The sequence below is a fragment of the Glandiceps talaboti genome, chromosome 12, assembly GCF_964340395.1.
Source record: "Glandiceps talaboti chromosome 12, keGlaTala1.1, whole genome shotgun sequence".
Classification (NCBI taxonomy): Eukaryota; Metazoa; Hemichordata; class Enteropneusta; family Spengelidae; genus Glandiceps; species Glandiceps talaboti.
In genome coordinates this window covers 20200945-20215696 of record NC_135560.1, presented here as the reverse complement: position 1 = coordinate 20215696, position 14752 = coordinate 20200945, and the positions used below count along the sequence as shown (strand labels likewise).

The 14752-nt window shown below is 34.6% G+C and overlaps 1 protein-coding gene across 2 annotated transcripts in view; it reads left to right on the top strand.

Moving 5' to 3' along the window:
- The window catches only part of LOC144443764 (tyrosine-protein phosphatase non-receptor type 9-like), a 36661-nt gene extending 25465 nt beyond the window's left edge, over positions 1-11196 (top strand). For both annotated transcript variants that reach the window (XM_078133308.1, XM_078133307.1), the window contains exons 3-10: positions 2076-2165; positions 2578-2702; positions 3501-3717; positions 4686-5281; positions 6172-6332; positions 6835-7064; positions 7596-7803; positions 8660-11196. In XM_078133308.1, the coding sequence (XP_077989434.1) occupies positions 2076-2165; positions 2578-2702; positions 3501-3717; positions 4686-5281; positions 6172-6332; positions 6835-7064; positions 7596-7803; positions 8660-8883 (1851 nt within the window). In that variant the 3' untranslated portion in view covers positions 8884-11196. The remainder of the gene's footprint in view (positions 1-2075; positions 2166-2577; positions 2703-3500; positions 3718-4685; positions 5282-6171; positions 6333-6834; positions 7065-7595; positions 7804-8659) is intronic.
- The last annotated feature ends 3556 nt before the right edge of the window (positions 11197-14752 follow it).

Below are 14752 nucleotides of genomic sequence, written 5' to 3'. Positions count from 1 at the left end.
GTGTGTGTGTGTCACTGTGTGTGTGTGTGTGTGTGTGTGTGTGTATGTGTGGTGAGGTATGCTTGTACATGTACATTGTACATGTGTGTGTATGTGTGTACATTTGTATGTGTGCTTGTATACATATATGCATATGTGCGTGTGTTTGTGTGCATATGTGTGTGCATATGTGTGTGTGTGTGTGTGTTTTAAAAAATTTCATAGACCATATATGTGCACAATATTAAAACTGACAGTAAAATGGCTTCTGAAATTAGAGCACTTTAATATCATTGATGTGTTTTCAATATAATATCTGTCCTCTGGCCATACAAATGTATAATTCAGATACTGGTAATGAATAAACCCTATTTCCTATTCCATCATGAAATTATGAAATGAAGAATTGCTAAGATGACATGTACAAGTAATTGAAAATAGTGCAAGTATCAGGTTTCATTGTCATTAAAGTATAGAACTAGTTCTTCTTAATCATTTAGTACAGCAGTGTGCCAGTTTGATGAGCCACTGACACACACACACAGTTTCTAGTGACACACCAACAGTTGGTGTTCCCTTATCTCTTACTATGTGGTGACTCAAGAAATGCTAGTTTTTATCATTTGACCCACTACAACAAAATTTTGCAATCATTAGAGGACACACTGTAGTACAGTATATACATACAGATTATATGTTCATGTTTTGTGTGTGATTCATGGTGTCCTGCAGATTATCAAAAATGTATGGTGAATGAGATCAAATATGGAAATTTAGTAATGAAAAAATTATATGCATACCTGACAATGCATAGGGGGTACACATCTATCGATTGGATGTATGAGTCAAGAAATTGTAGGATGGATGGATAGGTAAAAAGGGGGAGAAAACAGTTGAAGAGGAATAATCCTAATTGACATCTCATGTTTTACCTTGCTTAAACCTCAAGGTTTGAATCCATTCCACAAATCATTTCATTTGACTATGGATCAGTAATGCTAATCCATCTTTGGCCTTTTAAGTTCTGTTTTGAGGATCTTGGACATCTTTTAAAAATAGCAGTCAGTAATAAAGCATATACACATACATGTACGTTAAGTCTTAGATCCCCAATTGTAGAAAGGGAGAAAGTCTGTAATAGTTAATTTAGTAAATGAACTCAGATAAAACTAATGACGTAACCCAGTGAATTGTTCCATGTACCTAGAAATTGTTCCCATTGTCTCACAGTCTGTGAATAAAAATATATCTAGAAAATACTGTCATGAGGTTATAACTTCATAAACAATATTGTTGACATTATTAAGTCTAACAGTTCACATGTATATCCATGTATATGTTTGAAAGCCTGCATGGCAATCACACCAAATGCCTGCTAATAAAATTGTATTTGATTATTTATAGGATCAGAGTATTAATATGCAAATCTCTGCTTTGTTCTGAAATGATTTGTTAGATCTTGAGCTAAAAACAGAAAGCAAATTCTCGGTGTATTAAATTTGTATTTTTTTCCAGCTTTTCTACCCACACACTGGCATCAATTTGATATTCCAGTCGATCCTGAAATTGGAATAAATGTTATATATGTTCTAACAGAATAAATGAGATTCATATGAACTGATATGTTCTGTTTATTGTTCATGCAAGATTTGCTTTTATGTCATGGTTCTTCTTGCTTGAAATAAGATGCCTTATTCCCAGATGACAATAATACAAGTCAGTTCAGAGAGTAAGAATAGTTATTTATATGAGCCAAAGTAGCAAAAATTGTCATCAGTTTCCCAAATTATTCAAAAAGTAAGCTTGTGCAGTTGCAATTATATTATTCTCCAATATTTTTAGTTGAGATAAGGTTTTTTGTCACCTTATCTTTGACTTATCATTCATATATAGTGACAAAGCCCATTTTGTATTTCATACATTTTTTGGCTTGATTAAGGCCATTTTTAGGGTTTTGATGGGGGAGGGGGTGGGATAATATATAGTTATGTATAATTCATTACTTGGTCAAGTATACACTTTGTACAGAAATGTGTAGGATTGTACTACTTTTGCCAACTGCTAAATTTGATTCTTTCTTCTTTTGTGTATTTCAGTCACTACGATACAGAGAACAATTAACGAATATAGATCCAAAGGAAGGTAATTTGATGCGAGAACTTCAGACTGGTAAATTTACCATTTTGGTAAGTGATGTTGTATACTTGTCAGAAATTATTGCTGAAGGAGAAGAGCTTACATACCTTTGCATGCAATGTTAATTGTCAGTTTTGGAATAGTCAAATAACTGGTACCGTATGTTTGATGTTTGAATGCATGTGTGTTCGATGTGTGTGAGTTTGTATCCATGTGTATGTCTGATGTGCGACTATCCATGTGTGTTTGTTTGTGTCTGTCTGTCTGTCTGTCTGGGTGTCTCTCTGTCTGTATGAAGTCTCTCTCATTTTACTGATAAACAATATAATTGCAAAGTTAACAATCATCAACAAATCCGTCATTGTTACATGCAAATATGAGAAATTCCGATATTTGATTCATAGTGTACTAACTTACAGTAGCAACTCTAAGTATTCATTATGTTTATTTTGTGTCACACAGCCCAGCAGAGACTGGACAGGAGCCTCTATTGCCTTATTTACAGCCAAGTTACACAATCCTAATGATACTAGCAGACAAAATACTCTTAAAGCTGTCATATACCAGCTAGACCAGGCACTGGAAGAGTAAGTTTAATTTAATAACAAAGAAATTGTCTTCATGTATGTCTACCATTAACAGTGAGAATGAACCATGTAGACTGGAACCAATGATCCATTGGTCATTAACACTTGCTAATTATTTATCAACTTTATAAGTTACACATGCAGATTATAGGTGCTAATCTCAGTTTTGTCAACATCAAAATATTTCAGTCCATCTGATGAGTTGAATTACTTCTTATTTTGTGACTTGATAGTGTGTACACAGTTTTGATGTCAGTAAGTAAACAGTCATGAAATGGGTACTGGCCTGATTTCTTATTTGTCACTAAATTATTAATGTGTTGGATATTGGTAGGCTTTGTTCACTATGCAATCATACATACAATAAGTACAACGTTATTTTGCAGTGTCGTGGAAGAAATAACAGCTCTAGTGTGCGAGAATGACAAAATTTTTACTGTTACTTTGTACAAGAAAGCTCCAACCTATTCCCAGTTAAAATCAAGAAAAAAAATCTGGGGTCACCGTTGAAATTTTTGAAATAGAGGTCAAAATGATGTCAAAATTTAATCATTTTAGAATCCAATATGGCCGCCGAATACTGTGTTAACTCTATGAGAAATTAAAAGATTGTCGGTTTCCTTGAAAAAAGAGTCAATGGACCCAAATTTCTTTTATTGTTTCAAACTGTTTCAGGAACAAGCTTTCATTTGGCAAAGTTTGGAGAGATTACTAAGCTTGTTAGTTCAGTGAAATTCATCCCTAGTGTGCACTCTACTTCATATTAAAAGACCTTTTTTTTCTTCATTCTATTTCCAGCAAATCGACACAGCGAAATGGAATCATATTTGTGTATGATATGACCAGTTCAAATTACGCAAACTTTGATTATGACCTCAGCCGCAAAATTTTAGATTTGTTGAAAGGTGGTTTTCCTGCAAGATTGAAGAAAGTGATCATTGTCACTGCACCACTTTGGTTCCGTGCACCATTTAAACTTCTTCGTTTATTTGTAAGAGAGAAACTTAGAGAAAGGGTAAGTTGCCATAATTTCAAGTAACTAAGACAGCTGTATGCTTCACACAAGGGAAGGAGTACATGTCTTGTCAAGTAACTCTCATGTAGTGTACTCATGGTTATCTTACTGTCTCTGCCTTTTTGCAGTATACCGAGTTATCATTTATAAACTGTCTATCAACCCATCGCAATAGTACATTGATTTATAATACGGTTCATGTACAATGATGTCAGTCTAGTATAATAGCGAGTTTAACAAAGCAATGTGATATGTTTTGTATAATGACTTATATTTCACTAAAGGCACACACACCTGTACCACAAATAATACCTTGAAATGACAAAATATGTAGAATAGTTTAAAGGCCCATGATACATTCCTAGGTTCTTACATTCATGATATCTAATCAGTAGAGCCATAATGATTATGTAGGATCATTCTTTTGTTTGGGCCAACAGTTGTTTAGCTCTGCCAGACAACTATATTTTACACCAAGATCTTAATCATTATAGTTCAGTCAAAATAAGGTTTGACCTTGAACTAATTGCAACAGAAATAGTGGTGGAACGTAGCTAAAACTGAGTTTTTAATAATGAGCTAATTAGCATACTTGTGAATAATACTGTGTGTGTAAAAACCTCGCAAGTACGTAACATATCTATGGATTGCTCTAAGGATGAGTTATTACCCTAATACTGTTGCAATTAGTTAGTTTAAGGTTTGACCAAAATTTTCACTAGATTGACTTATCTGAACTTGACCTTTTACAAGGGCAATCATTTCTTGTTATAAAACAGATATCAAATTCAGCAGCTTAAAAAAGAAAAATGCCTACTGGTGAAATTTGAATCGTGTGCATTAGGCATGATTTCTTGGAAATGTGATTAAGGATAACGTACCTGACAATCTGAATGTTATCATATTACATATATATATCAGCACAAGGTATAAACTTATTAAGTCTGTCCTTACTTGTCATTTGATAGGTTGTCTTGACAAATCTCATACAACTTCCTGACAGTATTCCGAAAGATTCACTGCCTCGACAGTTGAATGGCCCGGTTATAATCAATCACAAAGACTGGTTAGCGTCTTGTTACAACACTTACAAAAATAAGGAAAGTCAAGAGATGGAGGACTTACGAGCCGACAACAGAGCACTCATTGCAAACGAAAGAGCTGCACTAGCTGCAGCCAGAGTAGTAACAGCATACTCTGATGAATCACCACCTGAAACAAGACACAACAGTCTCGTCGGCTACGAGAAAAATCAAAAGGAACGACGGAATATTGCAAAACGTGGTGAGGAAGGTGGATTACTTGCAGAAGCAGCTAGTGCATACAACCCATCAACAAGAGAACTTGATCCTGAATCTTCACCGTCAGAACCTCCACCTCCAATCCCAAGAAAAATAAGACCAGGCACAATATCACAAGAAGACTCAATCCACCAACCAGAACAAAGTGGTATGACTGTAGATCAACTAGTTGACCATCTTAACTCTATCAAAAAAAGTGGTATTTACAAAGAATATGCCAGGATTAGGTTAGAACCACCGGCAGGTACTTTCCACACTTCAAAGTAAGTTTATATTCCTCCTGTCTATCTTTCTCTGGCTGAATTTATCATTTAGCAAAATTTCCTATACAATCAAGCCCAATACTAAACAGTAACATACAATACTATATCATTAGATGTGACCGTTGTCCCTGTAGTCCACTTTGACACACCATTCTACATACAGCAGTTTGTTGTGGTGTACTAATATTTCATTTATCACTAGTGATGTGGTTACTCACAACAAAACCCAGTATTTACCATTTTTACCTTTGTACAACAATTTTTTACACGTGACAAAAAGTAGTTCCTCCTTTTTAACAGAGTATCGATGAGGTCTCTATGAACCTCTTGTAATTTCTGAACCAAAGTTCTCATCAAAGAACTCCCCATAGGTTGATGCAGTGAACCTTAATGTACATGTATTGATACCGACCAGCACACATGGTGACTTCTATAGGTTGATATAATAAACCATAGAGTTGTAACTAGCACACATAGTGACTTGTATAGGTTGATGGTATAAACCATAGAGTTGTAACTAGCACACATAGTGACTTGTATGAGACAAATTAAAATTTGCTCTTTAATTAGCAGTACACTATTTTAGTTCATATTTAACAGCAGTGTGCCTTCTAAGTCAAATTGACACACCACTGAGACACAACAATTTCTTGTGAGTGTGCCATACCAAAATATGTTGCTTCCCTATCCTTTACTACGGAACACTTCACAAGAAAACTAAATTTGTTATCACATCAACAACCTACACAACAAATTTGTTTGTTTTTCATGAGATGATGCCATGTCTACCAGTGTGATTTATCACTGTCCCCACTTTTACAACCCAAACTTTCATGTTGAGGACATGTTTTGACAAAATAACCATCGTTATTATAAATGATACCTTTCAGGCTAAAGGCAAATGCAGGCAAGAACCGTTACACTGATGTACCATGTTATGACCACTCTCGTGTACCTCTATGTCCCATCAATGGTGATCCAAACACTGACTACATCAATGCCAACTATATGGATGGATACAAACAGAAAAATGCATTCATAGCTGCTCAAGGTAGGTGTATATCTCACTGTTACGTTCACAAACACACCTAAGTAATTCATTGTTTTTTGTCTTACATACACAATACACCATTGCTATGCATAGACAATATCAGATCTCAGAATGACTGAAATGTTGTTAGAAGTTAGTGCATGACAGCAGTTATGTCAAATGGACTCTTTCTTCTACTTCTTACTTCTCTATTAAAATCACATCAAAGCCTTTTCAAGTGTGTTCATAATATGCTAATTATGTCTTTATTATCTACAAATAACATTTTGTTTTTACTCTGATAAAGATGTGTATATTTTAGTTTCCTATATACGGACATTTCAATAAAAAGCTTTTGCACTTATTCAGCTAAAATAAACCTAGCACCAAAAAATATACAACTATAGTATATGGTCACACTCAAGTTGAAGTTCATCTGACCAAGTGAACTCTAAAGTTTATGCCCTTAAGTTTATCCCCTGATTGGCACTGACCCTTCAGTCCTATATGTGTTTCCCGACAGGTCCATTGCCCAAAACGTTTGCTGATTTCTGGAGGATGATTTGGGAGCAACAGGTGACTGTTATTGTGATGACAACCAGGACAGTTGAGAGAGGTCGTCTCAAGTGTGGTCAATACTGGCCCAATGAAGAAAATGCACCCGAGACATATGGCAGTATTCAAGTCATCAATTCATATATAGACAGGAAAAATGATTACTCTATAAGCACTCTACAAGTCACCAACATAGATGTGAGTTTCCTTCTAATTTTTACCATTTGAAGATGATATATTTTGACCATTGGTCAGCGGAAACATATGATCTATTATCAGACAAAGCCATAGTGCCCCTTTCATTTCCATTTGTGAAGAAAGTATTATTTGTTGAACTGAGAATGACTAAATTCAATTGTTGTGTTTATACTATATTTCTACGTGTAAGTACAGGTATTCTCGAAATAGTTTGAATTTACATACAACAATCTGCACCCTGCAGGAGTAACAATGGAAATTGGTATTTGATTTCTGTGAAAAATTTGATGCAATCATTACATGATAGACTGTATTATGGCCTTCAAGCATTAATGAATGTTGAATCTGGATGACATACACTGCCGAAATTGCAGTCCAAACACTGGTGGCGCTGTTTACATTACACTTCATGGCGGCTGCTGTTTAGTCAGCCATGAGGTGTTTCTTTTCTGTCATGCTGTCCTGATACAAAACTGTGTAACTTTTGAAATATTGTACTATCATTTCTGTATCCATCGTATTTTTATTTAGACTGATGAAGTACGTGAAGTCAGCCATTTACAGTACACTAGTTGGCCAGATTTTGGTGTCCCAAGTTCAGCTTCAGGCATGCTGCATTTCTTATCTGAAGTAAGGTCATATCAAGCAGAAGGTGTCAAGAAATTAGGTGCTCAGTGGGAAGGCCATCCTCTAGGACCTCCAATTGTTATCCATTGCAGTGCTGGTATTGGTCGTACAGGTTAGTCACCACATCAAAATGAACTCTAAGGGGGTACAAGCTGAACTGAAATGTTTTTGATGTAATTTCCTGATGTATGTACAAATGGTACTCATAGTGTTCTACTTACTGAAGCATGGCCTAACCATCACTTGCAATTGACTGAACCCAATTCTTGTATTAAGATATCAGTTATAAATGATCCGATTACATAATTCCTTATACTTATAAAAATCTTAAGGAAATCCTCCTATGCACTCAACTTTTCTAACAATGCCAAACGTCAACTGCAATGTTACAGAAGGCATGCATCAATATTAACATAATAATAGAACAGTTTAATCAAGGTTTTATCTAATTATTTGAACTTGAATAAAAAGTTTGTAAACTTATCTTGTGTCTCATTAAAGTCTGGTTCACCTGTTTTTTTATTTGGAGGGGGAGGTTAATTTTTGTTGTGTTTTAATAGTACCAATAGTACTCCACGTATTGAAACGTGTTTGATCATTATTTGATATTGACAGAAGTCACCACATATAAACAATTTAATGACATCATTTAAACTAAAATATCAAGGAAACCAATATTATATCTGTAATAACAACGTCAGATGCCAATTTTGTCTTGACATACACAAAAAGTATTGAGTCGGTGAGATTATAGTAAATGTATTCACCACATCAGATTTTAATCAGATGAAAGTAGGCCCGACTGAACTTTTGCTTTAATGGTGTTGAAGGGCATGTATATATTAACAAGTTGTTTCAGATGTAATTATAGAAGACATGAAATCCAAATCTCCAGGAGGGAAACTGATTACCCTACAGGTCTAGGGTTCATTTATATTCACTCTCTTGTCATCTATCTCCTCTTTCAGGAACCTTCTGTACATTGGACATAAGCATAGCCAGACTGAATGACACTAGAAAAGTGGACATCGCCAGCACAGTACGTCGCATGAGAACACAGAGAGCATTCAGTATTCAAACTCCAGACCAATATGAGTTCTGTCATTTTTCTATCATTGAGTATGCCCAACAAAATGGTATGGTTGAAGAGCCTGAATGGTACGACTATGATGACAGTGAAGAAAGTGATTGATAACATTAATCATTTTATCTATTTAACCATTTTGAAGACATATAAAAAGTCAGCAATTCCAGTGAGTGTGTTAGTCTACCAACCCTCCATGTAAACAACGAAAGCATGGATCTGTGTTTTAAAATACATGGTTCTCTATGTATCAGAAACGGATAGAATAGATTACATACTCTTGTACTTATGATATACGATCAACAAGATCCCTCAAATTAGTTTCTATGGAAGAACCTTCCATTTGCAATGTCTTGATGGGATAGCAGAAAATCTCATAGAACAACTCAACTGAAACTGATTTCAGATTTGTCCCATTGAACCTCAATTAAATGAAAAATTGATGGAATGCTAATATTTATATACCCATTATCACATATAATTCTTTGTAAAATGCTAATTACAAAAAAAAAATATAAAGAGAAAAACATTTCATATTAAGTTTTCGAAATGAAAACAATTGTAATAATAATGTGTGATATATTAAGATTGATAATAGTTTATGTAATGTCAAGGAAAAGGTTCTTGAGGTGTTCCAAGAAAATTTTTAATAAAAGGTATATCGTTCTGATTCTCACATATGTATCTTCCCACTGTATCGGTGCTTTAATTTATTGGTCAATTCATTGCTTTTCTCCAATCCTTATTTACTTGCACTTTAAAAAAAAGCTATAAAGAGATATATTTACTTTCAAATTTCTCTAAAAAATCAAAATTTTCTTTTCTTAGTGAACACTGAAGTGTTGCTGTACAGATGTTTAATCTATCATTAGAATGTATCTAGACTCATTTTGGACCAAAACTGTTCAAAAAAATATTGCGTTTGCAGAATGTTCTTGTAGGTTTATTAATAGATTGGAACATATCAGTTGAATTAATTTGTGAAAGACTGGGAAGGAAATTTAGATGCCAGAGCCTAATGATTTGAAAATAAAGTCTTAGTATGCATAGATTGTTCTGATAATACAGTTAATAACAACCTGTAACACCCATGTAAATCCATTCCACTGTTCCATATACAACCTGTAACACCAAGTAAAGCAATTCCACGGTATGCTTCATTACAACCTGTAACACCCAAGTAAAGCAATTCCACTGTGTCACATTACAATCTATAACACTCAAGTAAAGCAATTCCACTATGTACCTCATAATACTAGCCATTTATAACGTTCGTATCAGGTGTAAAATAACAGCATTTCAATAAGCCTAGAACGGTGTCCATCTACCTTGGTTAGTTTGTAAATAATGTTACCAGCTGACCAAAAGCTTACTGATTACAATGTGCGTAGTCTGTAATTATGCCATGCCTCACAAAGACTGTTGAGGGCAGAGCAACGTAACATACAGTCTACAGTCTGCATCAAGTGAGTGACAGCATCACAGCTGTGATTTTATGTAACTGTACATGAGATCTAGACAATTTTTAATATCTTGTCTTACTTGCTTTGTAATGGTAACACTATACAGATTGATTAATTTAGAGACACTACATACTATACTTACAATGGAAGTAATTGAAGCTTATCTTTCATCTATTATGAATTCTATATAAGTATAGCACATAGAAATGACTTTACTCGGGTGGTACAAATTGAAATAACACCAACTTTGTGGTTGTCTAGGTGAATTGCATAAAAAACATACATAATTATGTATACTGGTGTTTAGGTATTGGGAGTCACAATTCACAAGTGTCAAGGTCAGTAAGAGTAAGCCGTATGTTCTCTCTAGAATGTTTTCTCAAAAAGGCTGAGACTGCTACACCTTCAAGTAGCTGTTTTAATCAAAAGTAGTTTGGAATATGTGTTCATTTAATTTGAGAGAATGCTCAGAAAGTACACATGGGCTTGTTACTTTATTCAGGAAGAACAGTGCAGTTTAGATCTAAACAATGTTATTTGAAAGACATTGCCAACCAGGTATGGCAGTAAGTTATAGAATCCATGTACTCTTATGAGTTGTAATATATGCATATTTTCATAAATAGTTGATGGCAAATTAGAGTGTCCTGTAATGCTCACATGTTGCTATATATAATTAACTGAGTACACTTGATTACTGAAGTTTTCAATGTGAGAAATTAGTTACATGTACTGTGTCTGTCCAAAAAAGTAATGTGTGAAGCAAGATACGTACAATATAGGAGAAGCATGACTTGTGAATATCTTGTAACAACCAATTCTAGAATGATGTAGTTTTAAAATAGGTATATTTGATAACAACTGCACTGTACGGTACTGTAAATCAATCAATGTGATATTTAATACAATTTAACAGTCTACAATGTATGTGTAACTGTGTGTGTGTGTGTGTGTGTGTGTGTGTGTGTGTGTGTGTGTGTGTGTAGTGTCAATGTTTATTTATAGTTCCCTGGAAAAACCTAATAAAGCAATAAGTTCAAAGGTCATCAGATTGCTGCCTTTAGATTTGAAGCTTTTTAAACTAAGGTGTAAACTGCCTGACTCCATTTGACAAGATACAGTTTAAATGATGACACACAATGTAAAAAACAGTTGTGTGATGCCAAGTATGCATTAAGTCCTATTGGATAGAAGAAACAGTGAGATAGGGATGCAGACCCTTCAAATATGAATTTGAACCAGCAAATGAACTGGAATATATCACTTACACTCAATGTGTAGACCCAATTGTGGACATTATGTGGATGATGTGACGATGGTGAGCATTGTGTGAATGGCATTTGAAGCCATCTGAGAGTTATGAAGATGGCATGTGACCATGCTCAGACCAGTCTGAGGAGACCATGTGAACACAATGTCGATTCGACCATGTGAGCATAATGTGGCTGTCATGTATATGCCATGTGAGCATAATGTAATGGCATGTGTTGACCATGTGAGCATTATGTGGCTTGTATATGCCATATGAGCATAATGTAATGGCATGTGTTGACCATGTGAGCATTATGTGGCTGTCATGTATATGCCATGTGAGCATAATGGAATGGCATGTGTTGACCATGTGAGCATTATGTGGCTGTCATGTATATACCTTGTGAACATAATGGAATGGCATGTGTTGACCATGTGAGCATAATATGGCTGTCATGTATATGCCATGTGAGCATAATGGAATGGCGTGTGTTGACTGTGTGAGCATAATGTGGCTGTCATATATATGCCATGTGAGCATAATGGAATGGCATGTGCAGACGATAAACTATCGTATTGATATCCAATCATATAGCTCAAGTTAACTTGAACAGCTTATATTACAACAGTTATAACAATTACATAAGTCTTTAGATGTAACACTTGAATGTCTGTCTAGATTAACAATTGTACATATTAGGTGTACAGCATTCTGTCATTGTGTCTGCACTGTCATGAAATGTCATATAAATGACTTTTAGAGATTCTTTTGAAATATGGAATCTCTTTCCTACCATCGTGCCTCCCCTTGAAATGTTGACTGATATTGCTAAAGTTGATGTATAACTCTAAGCCTACTTTTAACCATAAAAAGCCTGTTTCTAAGTTTTATACAATTTGAAAACAAATTTTCAAATGTTCCATATCAAACAGAGACCAGTCCAGTTGGTAGATAACAAGTAATATATATCTGATTAATTAATGAGAGTTAGAAAGTAAAATGTGAGTTGTAGTCCAATCAGATCATTGCATGAGATTAAGGCCCTGAATGTCAAGTAAGCAACCAATCAGTTTAATGTATGATATTGAGGCTGCAGATGAAAGTTTACTGACCAATTAGATTAACACATGAGAGGGAGGCTTTGAATGTTAATTACATAATTATACAAAAGTTTCAGTGAATTAGAGTGAGGTATAAGCAAATACCAGGTAAATGTGCAGATGGCAACTTTTGGCTTTACTGCATTAGTCGATTTTCAAAACTTGCATTTGCCCAGCAAGTAATTCTGCATTGTATGTTAAGTGTTAGAATAGAAGAGGATGTGACATGTGTATTGGTAATAAAGAGGAATAAATCTGACATCCAACATGTATACACAATACATCAACATTGATCTGACTCGACTTGTATTGGCTTAACAGATAACTTCCTGTGATAGTATGAGACAAATCTCAGTGTTACATCTGAGGTTGTGATGATTTTAATAGTCAAAACTGCTGATAACACAAAAGACCTCAAGATGTTATTTTAGTTCATAGACTACAAGTCATCTCTCTGCATGTCTCATTTCAAGTTAATGTATACATTCTACAAAAGTGGAATAATGGCATCAGATTTGCATGGAAGTTTGTTTTGTTTCCTGCGCTTGTTCCCTTCACCTATTATGGTATTAATGACTGGATTGTCTTATTGGCAAAACTTGTATTGAAATACTGTTAGTGATTTCAAATGAAGTAGCTTTCACTATTCTGACTTATAAGTGGTTTGTGAATATATGACGTGATTAGTAAAAGTTTTGTACTTCATTAATTAACAAGTTCCATGTTTTTGTGACTGTAATATTTCATTTGAATCAACTAACTTCTGCCATGTCATAGTGAATATTTAGTATCAGAAATCAATATACCTGTGGTAGTAGCTTAGAAGTGATGTGAATGTATGAACGCAGAAACTAAGAACCCCTTTAGTCTAGCTATGAATTTGTGAATGAAGACACTAAGAACCCCTTAGTCTAGTCATGAGAAGTGCATGTGTGAAGGCATAAAGTAGAACCCCTTCATTGGAATTGCCATGTGAAAGTAGAAATTACAAATAATTGTGATAGTAATTGGAGAAGTATGTTTGAAAACAAATTAGAACCCTCAGTCTAACTTTGGGAAGTTGATGTTCAAAAGCATAAATTAGAGCTCCTTAGACTGGCTTTGGAAAATGAATGAATGATTGTAGATTGTTATCATGCAATTAACAGCACTTGAGCAAACAACCTGGAATATAATTGACATTCACAGTGTACCCTCTGTGAATAGTCACAGCAGTCTTTCAAATGATAAGTTATGATGATATTTTTTGTCAAAAGTGCCAAAAGTTTTCCTGAAAAACAAACAAGACATTTCAAATATGTGTACCCTCCTGTGGTGTGTTTAAGAGTATTAATAGGAAAAGTGAATCATTTCCTTATCTAAGTTTCACTTCTACTGTGTGTCACTTACTTGTGAAATGCATTTTCTTTTCTTCCTTTATACTCACCATACACCATTGGCAGAGGGAGCTGTTTATTTGAAAGGTGCATTTTATTTCTGTGTAAATATAAAAGTAAAGTGATCAGGGTGCTATAAAGTTCATATATTGCTTAAAAGAAATGTCTTCCCTCAGTAATGCAGTGTTATGAGTCCTAGAACACAAATTGCATGACATTGTATAGTAATATTTTACTTCTAGCTATACTTTATAGTTGGAGATATCTCAGAAATGTTGACTGAATAGATGGACAGTGTAAGGTACTGTACTGATGTGATAATTATCATTGTTTGCATATAGAAAATGGTGTAAGTTTAGCCGATAGACTATTTGGCTATGTCCTTTCCACAATTGCTTTGATATGTGAGCTGACTTTTAGTAAAATGTCAGCCAGAAAACAAGCCACAACTTCTTACAGGTTTTAAATCTGCCTGTTGTGTCAGATGATGTTAGCAATGACACCATGTGATAGGAATGGAGTTGAACACTTCAGTTCATACGGCCAGCCAGTATCACAAAGGAAACTATTTTGTGGACTTAGTAGATGTATGTATTATTGGTTTAGCTTTCATTTATGTGAAATCATAAGTTTGAGTTGCAAAACATCAGGCAATGTCAAAGCAAGTGTTGAAAGAACATAACCCAAAATCAACCAAGCAAAGGGTCTACACTTATGTAAGTTTGACTGTCTTAAAGAAATAGAGACACGATGATTTCATTGATGACTTTTATATCAACTGTGTCC